This window comes from Colossoma macropomum, unplaced genomic scaffold (assembly GCF_904425465.1).
Source record: "Colossoma macropomum unplaced genomic scaffold, Colossoma_macropomum, whole genome shotgun sequence".
NCBI lineage: Eukaryota > Metazoa > Chordata > Actinopteri > Characiformes > Serrasalmidae > Colossoma > Colossoma macropomum.
Genome location: NW_023494805.1, coordinates 31,191,365 through 31,213,452, shown reverse-complemented (window position 1 = coordinate 31,213,452; position 22,088 = coordinate 31,191,365). Strand labels below are relative to the sequence as shown.

Here is a 22,088-nt window from a genome sequence, read left to right as displayed (position 1 = left end):
AATTAAAGCTACACTATGTAAGATTTGGGGATTTGGAGACCTCTCTGGTGGCAATGTGCAATCACATGCAATTGTGAGTTGAGTGTTCAGAGAGAAAACTCAAACACTCAGTTAAAACTTCCAAGTAAACTATCTCCTATTGCCATCCTATCTTCATCAGTATAATGTTAATTATGCATTTGAGACCTAAACGTAGAGCCGGACCTTCTTTTTGAGACTGTTCATGTGACATCAATACATAAAAATGTATGATGTGGTCCAAAAAAAATTTCAACAAAAATCCAAACAGTCAGCTTTGACTTTTAAATGATAATTTACATGGTGAGTCACAGCAGTGCATGGACACCATATTTTAGCATATCCCCATATATTTCTGACTCAGTAATACTCCTACTTTCAAGTTTAACAAAATCAATCTGATTATTTTGGTTTGATTTATATCTGGAATAATCTTTCATTTAAGAATTTCAAATGTTGGTTTGGTTAAAGAGCAATAATGTTATTTATACAGGAAATGTGGCCAATAGAAAGTACTAGAAATGTGCTAGTTTGTTTTATATGTTCATTTAGTTAAGCGTTCATTTAGTACAGTAAGAGCTTTGGGTAAATAGATAAATAAATAATATATTTTGAAAAACAGCCAAAAAAATTGTCCAATTCGGTTGTAGAGAAATCAGAATTGGACAAAAAAAAAAGTTTTTTTAAGTTTACTTAACATGTTTCAGATTACACTGTTTTAGCTCGGCACAGATGGCAATCTATCTGTTCAAATAGGTTCACTTTTTACTAAATAGGGTTCGTCCCCTGTGATGTGGAAGACCTGGCTAGCGGGTGGAACTGGAAATGACTGAATTTTAAAACTGATTAAAAAAATTATATCCCATCTTCATTACTAGTTTAACATGTAAAATTTGACATTCACTTTGTCAGGTCCCAGATAGACTCGGCACTACACAAACTAAAAAACGAATTCAGTCACTAGCAGAAGAGCGAAGTGAAAAGGTTACATACACAGGTTACATGTTACTACAATGCAAAATTCCATTCCGTTTCTTCACACAGCCAAGGTTTACACTGTTCTTCATGCTTTAGGCTGTTTCAGTTTTCCTCTGACAAGGATGTCTCAGACCCTTTTCCTTTATTACTCACAGTACGATCTGGAGAAGAGCTCTCTTTTGGATTTACATGGCTGATACTGTGGCGGGCTTGATACTGGTTCAAGAAACTGACTGATGCTCTAGTTGCTGGAGGTGTAGAAGAAGTGATGGGCAGATTTTGTGAAGACACAGGCTGATGTCTTTCAGAAACCCTTGATCTTGCAGGGGCATGAGTGGTAACTCCATGATGCTTCATGTGTCCCTGTAGATTATAAAAGGAGAGATTTTTTGCAATATATCATCATGAAGTTTCATTCACATTCAGTACATACATATACCCATGTGTATCTATATAATATTTATTTCTCATAATTGTTTGCTTTTTTAGACCAAATGGATAAAATTACGCCATCTATGTAGTATCCACACTCACTGTCCATTTTATCTGGTCCACTAACCATACACATTTTTTGGTAGGTCTACATTGCTGTGCTGAGAATGGTCTACCACCCAAATAATACCTGTTCATTGGTGGTCCAGTGGAGGTCCAAAGACAGAAACAATCTGCGATTGTAGAACTATAAAGTGCTCATATATGGTAAGTGGACCTGATAAAACGGACAATGAGTGTAGGTCCATGGTAGTTATACCTAATAAAGTGGCCAGTGAGTGTATGTAATATGTAGTGTGCTGATACTAGCTGACCACACTATCACTCAAATATAGACCCTCACACTTAACAGAGACAAGCGGAAATATTATTTGTACATTGTGTATGCAGTTTTATTTAGGTCCCTCACCTTCAGGCCACTGCGACTTGCATACTCTTTGCCACATTCAGAGCAACAGTAGGTTTTTTTGTCTGGACGAGACAGAAGGAGAGAAGGAGCCAAAGAGGTAGATACCACTGGTTCTGGTTGCTCTTTTTCGGCACCTGAAGCATCTTTAACACCAACCGCATCAACTGTTAAATTACTATGAGCATCCTTCCTTGCCTCCACTGTATGCATACGATTTGAATCTGCTGCACTCTTTTCAGGTCCCTCACTTGTCTTTTCCACTGTATATGCCACTGTTGCTGCATTGTTGTCCTCAGAAACTGTCCTTGAGGCAGTCCTTGTTGTGTCTTGTAGGCTATCACCTTCTTTGTTTGGGTCTGGGTTAAATGATTTGGGCTCACAGACAATATCGTGGTCAGACTCTGACAGGGATCTTGGGTGAGTAGAACAGTTTTCAGGGCTCATTGCCACCAAAGAGGGTGGTGTGGTTATTAGAGGGTGAGAAAATGCTAACGAGTTGTGAGTGGGCATACTCAGCAAATTCTCCAGGTTTGAATTTGATTCACATGAAGTGATGTCCAGATGAGTTTCTCTGTCATGGACTGCATGGTCAACTTGGCTAACTTGTGCCAAACAAGGGGAGATGGTTTTATCCTCTGTAGTAGCAGTTTTAATGGGATGTTCAAACAAATATTCATTATTAGCAGGAGATCCCACTTTGACTGAAGATCCTACTGACTGAAGAGCTAGTGGAGAGCTAGGGGTACCAGAGACTGCTAGAGGGGACACACTAGCACAGAGGACAGGAGGATCAGCAGTGTCTGCTGAGGTTGATTGAAGAGTGTGGTTTGGAGACTGGTCAGAGCTTAGGTCAGAGGGTAGATTCATTTCCGAACTGAATTTGTTTTTGGTACTTCCTGAGGATGAATTAATGAGAGTAAGGGGTTCTGGGGCACTCACAGAAGAACTACACTCCTGGGAATTATCCGTCCCGGGTGTCCTAGCTGAAATAGTACTGGGGTTGTCAGGCACCTGAGTTTTAGATAGCTCTGATGAGGCCTGATGATCTCCAATACCCTCTGCAGGCAGATGTCCTCCCAGGTGCATCCGAATGTGGTGCTGCAGCACCACAGCATTGGTGAACTTTCTCTGACACAGAGGGCAGGAATTCTGTGTGCGATTGTTTGGTGGGCGTGCTCGGTGTGTAGCCAGATGTGCCCGCAAGCTGCCCTTGGTTGAGAAGGAGCGACCACACAACTTGCAGGAGAAAGGACGTTCACCTAGGTGAGTGGCCTGATGAAGGCGAAGTGCTCTGGGACAACTAAGCACTCGGAGGCATACACTGCACTGATTTGGGGTGAGTGACCCAGCAGAAGTCATGAAGTGTAGATTAGGCATCACAGTCCCCACAAAATCATTTTCTCCTTTAGCATTCATCCCAAGGGCTGCCATCATCTCCCTGCTGAATGAGGATGGTGGAGTGTTTGTTGTGGAGAATGGAGGTGAAGTTACCACATAAGTAGTGGATGTACTGGCAGTTTTCAGTGCTCCAACTGTACTGTAACTGCTGGAAGAGCTCCCGCTGCAAGAGGGAAGCCACTGGCAATATGTTTGAGGCTCTTTTTCTAACTTTTCCACCAGTTTCTGCAGCTTAGAGGTGTCTGAGGTTGGGGTGGATGTAGGCAGAGAAGAGGCAGAAGAGGCTGAATCTTTGGGGTAAGGTGCACAAGAGAAAGTAATTTGTTGCTGGCCGGATGATGGGTTGGATACTGTTGAAGCTGAAGATCTTAGGAGCCCAAAAGCAGGATGGTGGTGGGAGGATGCAGCTGGGAAGAGGATTTTGGGTAAGTGACGAGGGAGCAAGTCAGGGACTGGAGGAGTATTCTCATCAAAGCGCTGTTGCTTTGCTCCTTTAAACAGTCCAGTAAGTGTAGAGGCTGAAGAGGGAGAGGAGAGGAGGGAGGAAGAAGACAAGGAAGGGGTGTTTGAGGAAGTAGAAGATATCGAGGTACCAGCTGCTGCAGCAGCAGCAGCAGCAGCAGCAACACAATTGAGCTGCAAGAGGGAGCGAGCGGTGGTCAACAGAGCCAAATCTATACTGGGAGGCAGGGGCAGAGATGAGGGTGGTGAGCGTTGCAAGGCTGTGGACAGTGCACCCCTTGCAGTAGAAACATCTAGACTTACACTACACAGATCATCTTCTGCTCTGCGTTTCTGCTGCCTGTCCTGAATACTGGTGTTAGCAGAACTAACTAGTTGAGTTTGTGCTGATCCTCCAGTCGTTCCCCCTGATCCAGACACAAACAGTGAGGGAGACAACAGGGAGAATGACAGCTCTGGGTTTTGCTCACGGTGTCTCAGGAAGTGCACCTTGAGGTTTCCTCGTGTAGTGAAGCGGCTAAGACACACAGGGCACTGGTAGGGCCTTTCACCTGTGTGAGAGCGAAGGTGTATCTGCAGGGAGGAGTCACTACTAAACAGTTTTCCGCAAAACCGACAAGCATGCTGCAAACGCCCTGAGGACAAAGCTGCACTACTTCCTTGAGCTGAGTGCTGTGGCTCCTCTGAGTCAGCAGTAGCAGAAGGAGCATCGGATGTTATGGTATTAGAAGACTTATCATATGAGTAGTGGGTAGGTAAGCCAAAGGAGAGGCTAAGTGGATAGCTTATAGCAGCAGATGATGAAGATGAGACAAAAGAGTGAGTACTTGTAGCATTAGCCTGCTTCTCTGGGGTTGCTGTTTCATCGTGCAGGGGCTTATGGGGATGCAGGTCATTTGACAGGGATTGGGAAGGTTTGGAGGGTTTAGTTGAAGACTGTGAAGGAAGCAGGGTGGAGAAGCACGCCAACAGAGGGGTCACAGAGGTGGGGGGAGGTGTTTGATCAAGTCGAGAAGTTCTTGATGTGCGATCCGAACCTTCCAAACAGAATGGCAGTGGAGACAGAATGAGTGGAGCTGAATCAAGGTTGCAAGATGCTTCTCCCAGCCTTAATACCTGCCGGCAGATCTCTTCAGTCATCTGCATCTGGTGGATCTGCCTTTGCTGCAAAATACGAAGCTCCTCCAGAATTACAGCAATGTTGACAGGGGCACTGACCAGAGCTGCAGGAATTGTACTTGGGCACAGGGAAGTTGTCATTGGGCTGGTGGGGGCCTCAGGCAGTGAGTTAAGGCTACTAATGTGTTGTGAAGCACAGAAGGAAGCAGCAGAGCGGGAGGATGAAGACAAGGTTGTACTTGTGGCAGGCACAGCTAACTTTGGAGAAGCCATGAGAGACTGTGGAGTACTGTACCACTAACACGCAGAATGGACTGAAAGGCAGGGTTGTGGAATAACTGGTGACTGAGTACTGAGATTCTGTGAGTGATACAAAGTCATGGGCTGGCAGGGAATGTGGTAAGTGGGGAGCTTGCAGTGGGCATGTAAAGGTAGAGGAGACCTCCTATAGGTGGGCTTGGAGTGAAGGGAGGTTGAAAACTTTGGATTGTTGAGGATTAGGCAGAAGAAGAAAAGTTCTTTGTAAGAGTAGACGTGAAGAACCTCACTGCCAACTTCTATGAAATCAAAAAGAGATCTTTTTATACAATGTATGGCATCACTTACACTCATTAGGCTGTTACAGTACCAACAAATAACTACATCAAAAAAGTTTTACAGATAGCATCCAATGAATAGCAATAACAAATAGATCATTAATATCTGTCCTTTATGCAGAGACTCATTAGTTGTGTAAACAGGTGGCAAATTTGCAAGATCAGTTACTGATAGTTTTCACTTTTAATAAAATTGTTTGTCAGGGTTCTGAATGCATCATGAAAAACCTTTTCGCTTCCCAATGGTTCTTTGGGGTTCTCTTCACTCTGAAGAACAATAACAGAATGGCAAGCATATCTGAAGCATTTTGGAAGCTGTAGAACACTTGGAATTCCTGTCTGTGACCAGACACTGTCCTGTGGTCAGGGGTTAAACAGTTGTGCATTCTTGCCTTGTATTTTCACAATCATATATGTATTGAATGTTTCCTGTTGCTGTTTCAGTAGTTCTATCTAAAGTTCTATCATATCTAGCGTCGTATAGCCTGAAACTTATTATGAAAATTATTATGCGTCCAGCCTGCCAGATGAATTTAGTGCTTGCAGAAAACTAGTCCAAATTATTAGGCTGAGCAATGTAAAAATGTGTAATTCAGATACATGCCATTCTAATTGTCCAGACGGTAGTGATGTTTTCATTTCATTCCCGAAGCTGAAAAAATCTTGGATTTCAAAACTATTAACCACCAGGTTAGCTAAACTCAGTCCAGATTACTGTATTTGCTAAGACCCATTTTAATTTAGCATGACAACCATATTTTGTTTTTCAAGAAACAGGGTACTGGGGCTAGACTGTAGAATGCAATAGTCAACACGAAAAGTCCTTATGTAAAAGACAACCTATCCTCAGCATCTAACGGTGACTAACTTTGGTCTGACCGTCTAATCTGTTTTGTAGGTGATCAGTTTGCTCATTTCCAATGTAACTTTTGGATGAATGACCATGAAATAAACACAATGATGAGGAGGAATTGACATGTTACTGCCCTACCTAGCTGATTTTTTTTTGGTCCTTGACATCAGGCTGATATCCTTGGCTTAGATGGTTGCGCCACTCAGGAGGAATGTGACTTTCATCTTTGTCAGAAAAGATACTTTGATGTAGTTTTGATGCCAAAACTGATAAACAAGGAATACTAAAAACAGTGAAGTGAATGATTTAATATCAGCTTTTTTTTCTCCTTTTCTTTTTCGAACAGTTTTATAGCAGTTGTGTACCTCGACAAACACCATATGTTTTTTACAAGAAAATCACAATCGTTTTTACCATGTTTACCACTGATCTTGTCAAATAAAAGCCTCATTATAGCAGTAGCCTCCACAAACCATTAGTACAGCGCAAGACCTGCTCTGCAACTACTAGGCCAACAAGATCTTGATTTTATTATTGTTAAGTGCCATCAAGTTGGTTCAAATTCATATGATGACCACATGGATAGTGTTTTTCCAGACTGTCCTGTCTTCTGTTGGGTCTTTATGGCATCAAATCCAATTCAAAATTTGCAAGTAAGCAAAACGCAAAGAAAACTAATGTTGCGTCATGATTACTGAACATTCACAAAGATAGAATTCAGTAATTGCAGGCAGCGTTTCGGCTAACGTCACTGTACTGGCGGACTATGAAGGTCGTCTTCTTGACTGAAAGTCTTGTTGACACAAAGTCTTGTGTCTAGGTTTTTACATGGAGCAAAAGCTCTGACAACCACTGACAGCCAGCCAATCACAATTCAGTTCCAGAAATCAGTAGTAACCAATCATATGTTGGGACCCGCCAAAGCTGTCAAAAATGAATGAAAGTCTTGCATGAGCAGAAGCTTAATAGTGAGCAGAAAAAATATTCAAGTGTTGGGCTAATTTTCCTCATGGGTGGTTTTCCTTGAGCAAGTAGTTCTCTTCGCACGCGCAAGAGCGGTTTTCCTCGCTTGCGAATTTTGAAATGGATTTGACGCCATAGTGTTTGGGCTTCTTAATGCCTTATTCATATCTCTGATGGTGTTCATCCATCTTTGTTGCTGCTTGTCTTTTTCCTCTTTTAGATTCCACTGTTCCAAGCATAATTGTCTTTTCCAATTAATTGATTCTTCTCATCACTTTGGTCATCTGGGCTTTGAGTGAGATGTGAGGCTTGACTTGGTTGAGTATTCATTTGTTTGTTTTCTTTGCCATCCAAGGTACTCTCAAAAGTCTTTGCCAACACCCAAATTCACAAGTATCGATATTTTTCCTGTCCTGCTTTTTTACTGTCCAGCTTTCATACCCATAACGAAACAAAGTCAAGACCACAGCCTGGACAATTCTGATTTTTGTTTATAGAGACAACTCTTCGCTCAAAACAAAATTCAAATTAAAAAACACTACATTTTGGAAGGGCGAGTGTGTTGACGAACATAAGACACGTGTCCACTGCAGTCCCTGTGCATCAAAGCAATGATTACTAAGGAAGCCGTCAGATGGGGGGCTAAAAAAACGCTTCAGAAACAGAGTGAATTCACCGTACAGGTTGTAAAGGGGCTGGTTTAAAAGAGAAGAAGGTAACTGAAGTGCAAATTCATTGTCTCCATGGGGCTTTGTGGTCGTGCAGTGAGGCATAAATGGGGGAATGTAGGAATGTGCATACACTTTCCCTTAAAGTTTAGAGGCTCTGGAGTTAGAGGAAGCTCTTGCCATGCCCACTGAGTTTGTGTTAAGAATAGTGAGAATTGGATTATTTTGTTTGCTCTCTATTCCTTCCTCTAAATCATCCAAACACCACCTTGTCATGCCATACTGAGGAATGTGGCCCCAATGCTAATGAGCTCAAATCTTTTAGGCAGTCAGAGCAAGTTTACGCACAAAGAATAACAACTAGGTAAGGATGGTCGGTGTGTTGAGAGACATAATAGTCTCTACAAAACTACATTCCCTGATTGTGTTGTGTTGGGTGTGCATATGTATGACTATTTGTCTAAGCGTGTACCGGGAAGCTGGAAAGATGGGTGAAAGGGTTTAAGGATTCAGTGGCAGGGTTCATTGTCCCTGGTCATGTGTTGCTGTGGCAACAGGGTTGGCTCTTAACTGTGCAGGGAGCATTGTAAGCCAGAGGAGGGATGGGATTTCAGATCAGAAGGAAGGAGGGGATAAAGAGACTGAACGACAAAAGAGATAGAGAGGAACACAGACCTGGCCAAAATGCAGAAACATAATGAAGATTCTTGATTCATTGAAAACATTTTCTTGAGTTTATTGGCTAGTTTATTCACAGCAGAGTCAGCTAGCTTGCAGCTTGGTTAGGTTAAACCGATTTTTCTAAATTTATGCACAAGTCAATCGTTACGCTTTAAACAAACTCATTCAGAGTGGTTTGAAATGCTCTGTTCTAGAGAAAGTGTGAATTGTTCACAGTGGTGGTGATAGGAACCAGACGTTTAATGCTGTTCGTGCCTCTAAAAGCTCCCTCACATAAAGTTATTACATGACATGGTAACCTGATTCCTCAGACATTGGTTTATGATAGATTTATCATAAATTGAATTTTCATAAATAGAATATGTTGGTGGAGAGGTACATTCAGGGCTTTGTAAGGAAAAATGGTACGAAATGGTACCAAAGGAAAAAAAAAATCAGATTTACTACTATTTTACCAACAACTTTACACATAAAAACTCAGACATGGTTAGGTTCAGTGGTGGGATTACATACTAAATAGATTTCAGTCTGCGACCCCTGGTTTCTTTCACCACCAGTGTCACCACCAGAAATCTCAGCAAGTCAGTTGCTCTACAATGAACATTTGCACATGAAACCACTCTGAATGACTTGTTTTAGTTGAGGTAAGGACAGGCCATGTCTTTATAGACCTCACTTTCACAGGGCCACCGTCATGATCCTCAAATTGTTACCGCAAAGTTGGAAGCATATAATTGTTTAAAATGTCTTTGTATGCTCTAGCATTAACATTACTCTTCTCCGGAACTAAGGGGCCCAAACACTGAAAAACAGCCCCAGACCATTATCCCTCCTCCACCAAACTTTACTGTTGGCACTATGCATTCTACTAGACTGCCAGATAGTGAAGCATGAGCCACTATCAAAGCCACTCTGTGAGTTCGCAGGGTCTACCACTTTGTGGCTGAGCTGCTGTTTCTCCTAGACATGTCCATTTCACAATAATAGCACTTACAGTTGACGTGGGCTGATCTGGAGGGACAAAAATTTCACAAACCTACTTGTGGCAAAGGTGGCATCTTATGACAGTTCCACATTAAAAAGTCACTGAGATCTTCAGTATGACCCAGTATGAAGACTGCACGGCTATGTGCTTGATTTTATACACCTGTTAGCAATGAGTGTGTCTGTGACACCTGAACTCAATAATTAAGAGGGGTGTCAACATACTTTTGGCCATATAGTGTATTTTGGCCTTTGGACAAGTAAAATGTAGATTCATTTATTTATAGGTCAAGTCCTTAAAAATGCTTGTCACGTCCTGATTAATGCAGTTTTCTGAGCAGATTTTTGAATGATAATAAATCCATGTACAGCCTGTAACTCAGTGTTTCATAATCCTGTTGCAGGCCACCCACAAGCCAGTTTAAGTTTTCCCTGACTCAACAGACCTTATCCAGCTCATGATAAGACAGGCTTGATAATCTGTTGATGAGCTGCATTAGGTGTGTTAAGTCAAGGAAAACTTGAAACTGTGCAGTGCTGTAGGCAGTCACGATTAAAAAAACACTAGATAGTTCGAATTTATCATAGTAAACATCCCAGATGACAGGAGCATGTCTACCACAGCGTTCCCTCTTCTTAATAATCACTCAATAATCGTTTGGGGACTAAACCAACTGATCCAGTTTTGGAAGCAGATTTTTTGCCGCTCTCCAGTTACACAAGTCTTAGCTGCGCAAATGTACAGGGTCTTGTTGCTGTATTTTGCACTTCATAATGCACCACAAATTTTTTATAGGAGACAGGCTAGAAACAGTGCTATGCAGTAAACAGTGATGTCCCTGAAGAAGATGGTGTCTAAAAGACAGCATATGTTGCTCCAAAATGTGTACATATCTTTTAGCATCAGTTGTGCTTTTAAACCCTCCCCATACTATGACCCCATACCTCCCCAGACACTGGCTTTTAAACTTTACGCTGGTAACAATCTGGATGGTCCTTTACTTCTTTGACCAAGAGAACACAACATAAATAATTTGAAAAGGTGGCTCATCAGACTACAATACACAATTCTACTGCACATCAGTCCATTTCAGATGAGCTAGTGCCCAGAGAAGTCAGCAGTGTTTCTGGATATTGTTGACATATGGCTTCCACTGCGCATGGCACAGTCTGAACTTACATTTCTGGATGCAGCAATGAACAGTGTTTATTGACAACGCTTTGTCAAAGTATTCCTGAGCCTATAAGGTGATATATATCACAGAAGCATGCTGTTTTTTAATGCTCTGTCATCTGAGCGATCGAACATTACAGGCATTCAGTGTTGGTTTTTGGCCTTGCTTTTTACACAGAGATTTTTCTGGATTCCCTTAATCTTTTGATAATATTATGCACTGTTGAGGAGAAATACCTGTAAACGCTCACTGAGGAGCATTGCTCTTAAACAGCTGGATACTCCTTTTATACCCAAGCATGACTGAATAATAATTCCATTTTATTTTAGTCAGCTTTAAAGTGTAGATTATAGTTTTGATTTAGTTTCCATGTTTTTGAAACTGCCATTTTTATTCATAGTGCAGTTAACAAGCACACCGTTTCACTACAAACTTTCTTTTCTAATAATAGTTATGGTGAACTATAATAACCTGGCGTCTGCCTGCTTCCATTTTATTTGTCAATTAGGTGTCTGTGAACATCAGTATAATACTCTTATTACATTGTTGAATTTTGATTGAAACGCCCAATGAAAAAATTATGCAATCATAATTTTTTTTCCTGTGGAATCTAGGTTCAAGCCAAGTAAGTTCTCCTGTTAGTTAGGCCTTCAGGAGATAAGCTGAAGGTCTTACATGTTACCAATAAAATTAACCAATTACATTTTGATTTTCAACGGGAAAACAATGGGTAAACTCATGAAGGCCTTGCTATGTGATGAGTGGACTCACGTGAGTTAAATGAAGAGGGCCGCTGAAGTCTGCAGAGCTTTGGCACATAAAGACTGGAATCCGACACGCACTCTAGGGTTTCAGGAAGTTCTAGATAAGTCACTGACTGTGAATACAAGCAGGAGCCTAAATAGGTTTGAGTCCGCTGGAATGTTCACCTAAAATGTCACTGTAAAACTGCAAATTATGATGTAAAATATATGTCAATATCTGTTACAAGCTTGATTTAAGACTCCTGGAATGTCTTTTAAAATCTTCAAATGTTTAATGTGTATTGTAAAAATGTGTTCTCACCAGCAGCAAACTGAACCAGTTTACTTGGAAGCGAACCAAGACCTGTGGTCCACGGTTAAGTTGTTTTGGTGTGCACCTGAGTACAGGTGGAGTGTTCACACCTGTCTAAAGGAACCAAACTAAAGACAAAGTTAAAGGTCCACAAAAAATAATATCAGCTCAAAATGCGAAAGTCTGCTTTGTAGCTCTGTCTGTACATTTTGGTGGGATTTGTAGAGGTGACTTTTTAACCCCTTAAAATCTTGGGCTTCTTACATACTAAGGCTTATTATTCAGTAACTACAGGGACCTCAAAGCAAACTGGTTGAGCTATTCTTAGGTTATAGAAGTCTCTTGGCCATTTACAGGGTTAATTCACATTTAATACACTTAAATAGTCATTCAAAATGATCATTTGTCCATGCGGACTAAACACAGAGATGTTAACGGTGTTACATGCCATCTGTGTAAGAAAATAGGCATCATTATAAATTATTAAGTAATATTAGAAATCAGCAAAGGTGAAAATTATGTGGTAATTATATTATCATTAGGAAAAATGCAAGCCATAGGCTGTGTAATGCACACGTCTGGTTCCTTGTGACTGAATTTGGATCATGATAATATAATTTACCGCACTAATTCCACAGAAAATAACTCTAAATTACATTATATTACATTATTGTCCAAACACATTATGGTTAATGTATTATTTTTATTCTGATGGATCTGTACTGCAATTAAATGATGCAAATAACTTCAGGCAGTTAAGTGCATTGTATTAAATGCTGTTGCTACACCATTACCAAAATGTTTGGTCTGTTAAAGAGCAAATAATGTTGCTTATATTGCAAGTTTGGCTAATAAAAAGTACTAAAAATGTAATTTTATGTGTTCATTTAACCAACATTTAGTAAGCGTTAATCAAAAAAAAGGCTGTTAAAAATGGCCGAAAATTCAGCCAGAGGCCAGTCTTTCCGAGTCTGAGTCTTTCATTTGCCATTTTTTGTGGAAACCACTGTGTGTTCACTGTGGAAACCACCACTGATCAAAACCAGATATCCAAGTACATCCTATCAAAGTAAGGTTGCTGAATAATTGTAACGGGTTGCAATTTTTGGGTCTTATTTTGTTATCAAAAAACAATTTGCACTGTATCTAGAATGATTTACTCATGAACTCATCCACTATTCACTACATATGTAGTAAACTGGCTGAAGAGGGGCCACAGAATGGCTGAAAGGTTTATCGTTGAGCAATTGAACAACAGTACAACATGGATGACACACTATTTCTGTTATTTGTAATTATAAACTGAATCTCAAATTGTATTTAACCTGAAAACATGTGTACAGTTATAACCCTAACGAACAGCAGTGTAAAATGGGATAAAGGTTAATTCTGTGTTGACTAAAGTTTGTCCATTCCTTCAAAGAAGTCAATTAGAAAAGGCCACGCATTATATTTATTAAAGCTCCTGTCAACAATTTCTCAAAATGTCTGTATAATTATTATACGGTTAAGAAATAAACAAAGTCATTCAGAGTGGTTTGGTGTGAAATGCTCCATTCTAGAGAAACGTACCAAGTCTTACTCAAATCTTTCACAGTGGTGGTGATGGGAACCAGACATCTGAAGAGTTTAATGCCTCTGAAAAGCTGCATTACAGAACGTTATCATATTATATGGTTAAAAAGATGCTTTTTGATGCCTGAGACGCTGTTCTATGAAAGTTCTGCTGTAAGGTTTTGGCCTAAAACATATATTTTTAAAAGCCGTTCATGGTGGAGGGGTACACGTACGCCATTGTGAGGCAAAACAGTCCCCAAAGCTAAATATATTTTCCAGATTTACCACTATTTTATCATTATCAACAACATATTAAAATATAAGAACACAAGTATAGGTTCAACTGTGGTTTTGGATAGTAAACGGAACAGCAATTTTTGTGTTGTACACATCGAGACCCCTGGTTCCCATCACCACTGTAAAGAAATTTAAGTTGGTAAGTTTCTCCACAATTAATAATTTCACATCAAAACACTCTGAACGACTTTGTTTACATCTTAATGACTAAATCTAACAGAAATTTTGAGAAATAGATGGAATTCGCCTTTAACAAGGGATGTTACCAGCAGGGCTCCATAAGAGATTAATGTTAGATATCTCTGTTATGCCAATCTAAATAGCTCTATATTTCCAATTTCTACATTTTTAAAAAATGTTTTATGTATCAGTATCAGCAGATATGTACATGAAAAATATCTAACATCACCAATAGCCCCCAGTTCCTGTTCCAGCCTGGCCCTCTGTTCACACACACCTAAATAAACGGTGAAACCTGACTGAGTGAAGACAACAGCTAGTTTAGTTAGCTTCGTCGTTTATCATCTCAGAGCTGACGACATTGCCTCATTTAGCAGCAAAAAAAGGCTCAAAAAGCACAAATTCCATACTGAAACACCGGTTATAAGAGGAAAACATAATGTAAACAGTCCTATCAGTCAATCTAAACCCTTTATTTCATGATGCATTCGCTAGCTACCCAGTGTTTTACACATTGCAGAATTTTGTCTTGCTAGAACTTTAGCATCGAGCTTCTCATTCGAATTCCACGTTCCACCTTAAATGGTGCAGCAGTTCCATTCTAACGCCTGAGGCGCTACTATATAACCGCTGCAGCTCTTAAGGTGGAACGGGGAGTTCGAATAAGAAGCTGGCGAATAAGAAGCCAATTTCAGCCTCGTCTTCGGCTTACTGTACAGACGACCTGTTGCGTCCCCGCCCACTATACTTTATGATCATAAACAGTTATGATTCATATTTTCGTATGACCGCGCAAAACGCGCTAAGCCGGTCCATCCATTGGTTCAGTGCTCGTGCTGTGGTTCGGAATCGGACTAGTGAACTACTTACCGGATGACAGTTATTTCATAGCTGAATATGAAATCATAGGAGAGACGAGCGGCCGCGCAGCAGCACATCAACATCCGCCACTGAGGCGCTCGGATGCGCAGTCGTGTCTAGCCCGAAGCTGCCTGCCAGACATGTGAACTGTTTTCAGCGTCGTCGTTATTACAACGTCGTCTTCCTCCGATTTCGTCTTTGTTTAGCTGAACAACGTATAGCGATGGCGAAAAAAGAAGAAAATCTCCGTCTTCCTGTCTTTCCTTCGGTCTTTCACTCCCGTCGGCGACCAGCTCCCTTTGTACTTGGAAAAAAAAGGCCCTTTCCGTGGTGGGAGCCTTTGTTGACTATTCTACTCTGCAGCATCGGTGGGGGTCTGTCCACGGGTCCCTCTGTCCTCTCATGACAAGTAACAGAGACTGGCGCCTGGATTTGACCACACGTAGACAAAAAGAACTGCTCACATTCAACTGTGTCACACACTGTTTGGCAACTGATTTTGATGTGTTTATCCTGTCTGTTCGCTTAAAGGGGAATTCCACCGATTTTTCAAAATTTCACTTTTTTTTTTTTTGGATAATGCAGTGTTTGAGATATAAACAGTCATTCAGGGTGGTTTGAAGTAAAATGGTCGTAGAGAAAGTTACAGACTGGTTTCTTTACAGTGGTGGTGATGGGAACCCGGGGCTGTGATGTCTACAACACAAATATAGTCATTTTATTTACTATCCAAAACTGCCAGTGAAGCTACACGTGTTTTACGAGTTGTTATGTGCAATGGTTATGATGGTAAAAGAGTGAAACAGTTTTTTGACGGGACTATTTTGCCTAACAACACCCTGCATGTACCCCTTGCACCACCATGAATGGATTAAAATACATGGATTAACAAGGCGTTTTGTACGGTTTGTGCTGGTGGCATCCTGTATAAATAAAAATAATGCATGGCCAGGCCATATTAACATGTGGGAAAGAGATCCTAATGCATGGCCACAACTTAGTAAGGTGTGGGAATGAGATAATTAAGTTGTAGCCACAACTTAGTAAGGCCTGGGAACGAGATAATTAAGCCTTGGCCACAACTTAGTAAGGTGTGAGAATGAGATCATACCTTATTAAGCTGCGATCAAGGCTTAATTGTCTCGTTCCCATGCCTTACTAAGTCATGGCCACACATTATTTTTATTATTTATATTTACGGGATGTCGCCAGCAGGGCTTCATAGTTTTGTGCCCAAACTTTATCACAAAGCTATCGAAAAACAATGTATCAGGCATCAGACGCCGTATTCATAATCTCTTTGTGAGGGAAATTTTAGAGGCATTAAACTCTTCCGACATCTGGTTCCCATCACCACCACTGTGAACGATTCTGACTCAGTAAACCTCTCTAAATGTGTCATTTCACACCAAACCACTCTGAATGGCTTTGTTCACATGTTATGCATTTAATTGTGTAGAAATTCTGAGAAATTGGTGGAGTATCCCTTTAAAGGAGGAAAACCACAACAAATGGGTACATTAAAGGGCCAAATCCTACATTTTTCTACTATTTTATTTTTTTCCCTGACGTCTACATACGATGTTTGTGTGTTTCTTACTGTACATTTAAGACCTCTGTTTGTATTGGCTGCCCTGTATTGTGCCTCATTTGAAAAACAGTCTGGGCTTGGGTGATAGTGAGTTCAACCCTGGGGAGTCCATCACAGCATAATTGGCCTCGCTCTTTCTGGGAGGCTCCCTCTCCCCATCAATCAGTGTGATGATAGCCAACATGGGGTGGTGGTGCTTGATGTGACCCAAAGGAAGCGTATGCATTCACCCTCCCAGCTTGATAACACTGTGTGATGGAGGACACCTACCCAGTGGGTGGTGGGTGGAACTGGCCATAACTGTGGAGAAAATTGGATAAAAATAAAAAAGGGGAAAAAGAAAAGAAAAACGATGATGCTATCCATCTGACATCAAGAGCACTTCCTGGCCTGTATACTTGGAGCAGCTGCCTCCTTTTTTATCCAGAAAACTTAAATGAAAAGAAATGGTTTGCCTCTGTGCAACACATTACCTGATACAAATGGCAGCATATTCCAAACTGTTTTCAAATTCAAATGCAAATGTGAAGATGCTAATTAAATCGTGCATTTCCCATGTAAGTGTGCATTATTTGAGACATAAATCAAATACAAAATGTGCATTTGCATTTCTGTGTATAATGGCTGGAAAAAAGTTAATATGGAAAAGCAAAGTGTTTTCAACATTTTATTTTTATTGTCTTAATGTTGTGACTCTGTCATATCAAAAACAGAAAAACAGTCACCCATTTGCGCATGCATTTCCTCATTGTCGTGCCAAAATTAAAATGTATTTGCAACCCTATTTGCACGGTCAACGAGGCTTCCTGTCAATCAAACACTGTGGATGCGACGTCAGGAAGGAACTTTTTAGTGCTTGTTTTAAGAGGAAATGATAAAACAGTCTAAACTTTGGTGGTACTTGATCATAAGCAACTGCTGCTAGTGAGATTTTAACACTAGGCCAAGGATCATTCTGTCCAAAGTGATTTTTGTGTGGAAGTGACTCTTGACTGACAAGGAGAGCCTGTGTCTGCATGTGCACCATTGTTAGTGACATCATGACCAGCTTCATATTCATATTATCATCATAGTGACCCTTCCTTCTAAGGGGTAAGTGGCCCTAAAGCGAGCCAGCAAAATGCCTCCCCCAGCATAAGACAGTCACCGTAATGTTCTCTTGGTGTTCGCTGCACATGCACTCACCCACTCTTCTGCTTTTTCTTACATCCAACCCTTTTTACTGAAGTCTGTCCCATAGATCTAAATGCAGATGTCACTTTAGCCACTGTGCCTATTGAAATGCTTGCTAGTTGAACAGTTTTTCTGACTGAAGCTCCTGCCATCTGCTTTCAGAGTCACTTAAATCAGGGGTGCTCAATCCTGGTCCTGGACCTACACTGTTAGAAATAAAGGTTCTGTGCAGGTACATTTTTGTTCATCAAGGTACAAACAATGTAAATGTACCTCAAAGGCACAACAGTGGTTTTAAGCCCAAATGCGTACCTAAAATAAGTTTTTCCCAGTGGAAAAGTAGATATTTGTACCTTAGACCAGAATTAGGCACCCCTGACTTAGACCTTTACCTATTGCCATCTTGATCCAAAATCGAGGCCAACTGGGCCTGCTCAGCTGCACAGCATGGTAGGATGTTAATTGCTTAATTATATCATACACTAAATCAGTCTGGAAGCATCTGCACTCATGTTGCTGCACTCATTTATAAAAGTCTTTCTTTTATCACCTGCATTGTTTATATAGGTGGGTTGCCAAGATTGTTCTTTACCATTCAAAACAAAGTCATTCAGCTTGGTATCAAGCCATCAGAAATGACTTCTGAGGCACATACTCCTGTCAAACACTGGAAACTATAAGGACAATGCGCTGGGGTGCTAAGTATTTTGCTACTCCTGGATTTAAACTCCTTTTGACACAATCTCCCATGATTATTTTTCTCACCAGTCTTTCCAATACTGGTGTTACTGGTTCAGCTTTATCCTGGTTCATTTCATATCTTTCTAACAGACAGTAGTTCATCTCTTTCCAGAACCACAAATCCTCCTCTGTTCCTGTTACTCAAGGTGTCCTGCAGGGCTCGGTTCTTGGACCCGTTCTTTTTATTATTTACATGTATCCAATTGGTCATATAATCTGTTTTCATTGCCGCAATTGTTTTTACTGTCACGTTCTATGTTAGTGCCCACTCTAAATCAGCCATACCTCCACCTTCATTGACAGCTTGCATGATATAAAATGATGATTTAATGACAATTTTCCTAATTTTGACTCTGAGAAGACCTAGGTCATGTTAATTGGTTGCAGATCTGTCATATCTTGTCTGTTTAGTTTCAAAATTGACATTGACAGTGTTCATTCATGCCTTTGTCACATCTTGTTTATTGGTACTGCCAAACCACTTTTTGGACTGCAGCGTGTCTAAAATGCAGCTGCACTGCAAAAAAATGTTATCCTGGCAATTGAAATGGTCTTTTATCTTGTCCATATATCTAAAATTTCTCTTATTTCTAGACATTTGTACTTGTTTTAAGTCATATTATTAAGTAAAATTATCTCACTGTATAGGCAGATAATTTTGCTTGTTTTAAGAAGTATGCTACAAACTAGCAAAGTCATCTACAAGCACTTACTGCAGATCTAGCCGGGCAGAAATTTCACAAACTGACTTTGTGGTTAAGGTGGTAACCTATGCCAGTGCCACATTTAAAGTCACTGAGCTCTTCATTCTAATGCCAGTGTTTGTCTATGGAGACTGCATGGCTATGTGCTTGATTTTATACATCTGTTAGCAATGGGTGTGTCTGAAACACCTGAACTCCCACATACTTTTGGCTGTGTAGTGTTTTTGTATGATGGGGATGAGTATAATTTACAAAACCGTAAGCACCTGATTATTAAATTCAAACGTGTGCTGTGGCCCTTTTGTTGTATGTTGCCTTGAGGCAACATTGCGTGACAATGGGAAGAAATGACATAGTGCCATGTTCTCTGAAGTGGTGAGACCTGGCTTGTGACTAGCTAAATCCATTCCACTGTCACACAATGTTGCTTCTAGGCAACAACCATATTTCTGTAAAGTCTCATAACAAAAAACAAATGATTCTGAATAAAAAGAGGTTTAAAAGTGTCCACTAAAATATAGTACGGCCAAGTCCAGTATGTATAATGTTATTGTAAAGTGAGGAAAATGAGTTTGTTGCCCTGAGGCAACATTATAAAATAGAGGGTTAATTAAAACATTTGCATTGACTTCCATTCTGCCACTAGGGGGGCTGCAGAAATAGGTTAAATCAGCTTCTGCCCTGTTCCATTATTTACAGTATAGAACCCTTCCAATTAACAGTAAGATGCAGGCAATGTGAAAAGGCCCCAAACTGATGCTCGACACACAGTGGCTGTGCATTCAGAGTATCTGGCTGCCAGATGACCTTAATAATCCAGTGTGACAGTGCAGTGCGTGGACACCTGCTGCCCTCTCATGGCTTGCCCCTTGTTCTTACTCAATTGATCAAATCTGCGAACACTTAACTGTTCAAAAGAACAGGACATCATGCACTGTTGTGCTGGATGTTCATGGCAGCCTCCAACCATCCACACTTGCTCAACGTGCCTTTTAAAGACCGGGCCGCCAATGTTCATAGTTGATACTCATAGTTTAGTCTATTACTGTTAACCTTTATCACCTGTCCGTAAAGCACTTTTAGCTGCCAGTGGTATTAAAATGCTCTATAAATAGAGATATTATTTATTATTATTATTAGTATTATTTTATTAACTCAAAACCACCAAGGTCCACATAGTAATTGCTAAAAAGGATGAAGGCCCACCAAAAAAAATTTTGGGGAAATGTTCAACATTCAAAATCAGCTGTTTGGTTGCCACAAAATGCAACGTGTATCACTGCATGTAAAATATTGACGTAGGCTTGTTTTATACCTGAAATCAGACTGAATGCGACTGGATGATTGAAACTTCGGGGCAGTGTATTTAGTTTCTAGAAATAGACAAAGCTGCCTTTGTGCATCGTTGTTACATGGCTTGTATTAATATTGTTTCCCATTTGAAAACATTTTGAGCCCACTATAGACCACTGGCTCTTTCTCAGTATTGGTCCAAAGACCACCAGAGGGTGCTTCGTAGCCCACTTGTGGTCTGCGGCCCAATGGTAGAGAAACCATGCTCTATCCTACACTGTTAGAAATAAAGATTCAGGTACATTTTTCATTCATTAAGGTACAAACAATGTAAATGTACCATCAAAGGAACAGCAGTGGTTTTGAGGTCCAATTGTGAACCTTAAAGAGGTTTTTCCAGGTGAAAAGTAGATATTTGTACCTTTTCATAACGTAATGTTTTTTAAACAGAACAGTAAAATAAAAAGCCTGGAGACGAGACGGGGGGTGTGGAGTCAATACAACTTAGAAAATATAATTTCAATGGATTATGATACAATTATGTTCCCTGACTAAAGGTACTGAGATGTACCCTTTAGGGTGCCACCCTAGTGACAAGAGGGTGACAGTTTAGTACCTTTTATTTCTAAGAGTGTAATTTACATAGTTAATCACAACATTGTACATAGTGAACCAAAACAAACACCAACAAATAACACATAAGCCCCACACCCTTTACTAAGTGGGTCATGTGACTGACTCAAAGCTTAACAGCACTCCATGCCAAGAGGTCAGTCTTTCAGATTAAGAAGGTACTATAGTGGGATAAGCCGGCGGCTGTGCTCACACAGTGGAGCTCCAGTCTGAAACAGTTCTGCTTTCACAATGATCGCATTTTAATGCACTGCATCACGACATGAACAGGTTAGTAGCTTTCTTTCTTTCTTAGTATCCTTTGAATAGTCTAGAGAGGTCCAGAGTAGGCCCGAAAGAGGAGGATAGGATGCTTCAAAGCGGATTGTATGGCCTTCTTTTTGTAACAGAGGAAGATGTGAGATGTAGGTATTCAAATATGGTATTTGGGTAGTCAAATATGAAATGTTTTGGTACTGATGTAATACCATTGGAAGTGCTCCTACTCCTAGCAGATGATACAAGAACTCAAAGATTCTCTTAATCACGGAGCAATCAAACGGAAAATCCTATAAGTAGTTTATTTAGGAAACAGATTAAACTAGTAGTTGGATCTGGGGTTATCTCATCAGTTGTACTTATTCTAAGCAGGCGTGTCCTTAGTTTTGCTATTATTCCATTATTTCTACTTTAGAACATGTGGTGCTGAAAAACATTTATTTTGTTCTAAATATTAGGTTAGCACAAAAAGATTTAACACAATGGCACTATAAAAAATGACAAGATAAGTCAACTTAAAAGTATAAGGCAACTTACTTTACAGCTTTTTCTTCTCAAATTCTTCATAATTAAATAATTAATATGTTAGTAAAGTTGTTCAGAGTGATTTGATGTGAAATTCTGCATTCTGGAGAACCTTACCAAGTCAGAGTTGTTCACAGTGGTGGTGATAGGAACCAGACGTCTAATTTTTTCATCAATATTATATATACAAACTCAGAAGACACATATAGGTTTATTATTTATTGCAAAGTAAAGGGCTACATATGTGCTTGTGTAGATATCATGATCTCCAGGGTAGGGTTGTGTCAAGACCCCTAGAAGTGAGTCTGAGTAAAGACCAAGACCTGGACATATTGAGCCCGAGTCAAGACCGAGACTTTGTAGTAATCGAGTCAGAGTTAAGACTAAGACTTTGTAGTATTTGAGTCCGAGTCAAGACCTACT

The 22,088-nt window shown here is 40.3% G+C and overlaps 1 protein-coding gene across 1 annotated transcript; it reads right to left on the bottom strand.

Annotated features, from left to right (window-relative positions):
• Nucleotides 1-247: 247 nt before the first annotated feature.
• sall2 (spalt-like transcription factor 2) lies at nucleotides 248-15,044 on the bottom strand. Its single transcript, XM_036597524.1, has 3 exons — nucleotides 14,757-15,044; nucleotides 1,898-5,433; nucleotides 248-1,359 (listed from the first exon to the last, which is right to left on the bottom strand). Exons 2-3 carry the CDS (start codon nucleotides 5,147-5,149, stop codon nucleotides 1,099-1,101), a joined length of 3,513 nt encoding a protein of 1,170 aa, XP_036453417.1. The 5' UTR covers nucleotides 5,150-5,433; nucleotides 14,757-15,044; the 3' UTR covers nucleotides 248-1,098.
• Between the last annotated feature and the right edge of the window lie 7,044 nt (nucleotides 15,045-22,088).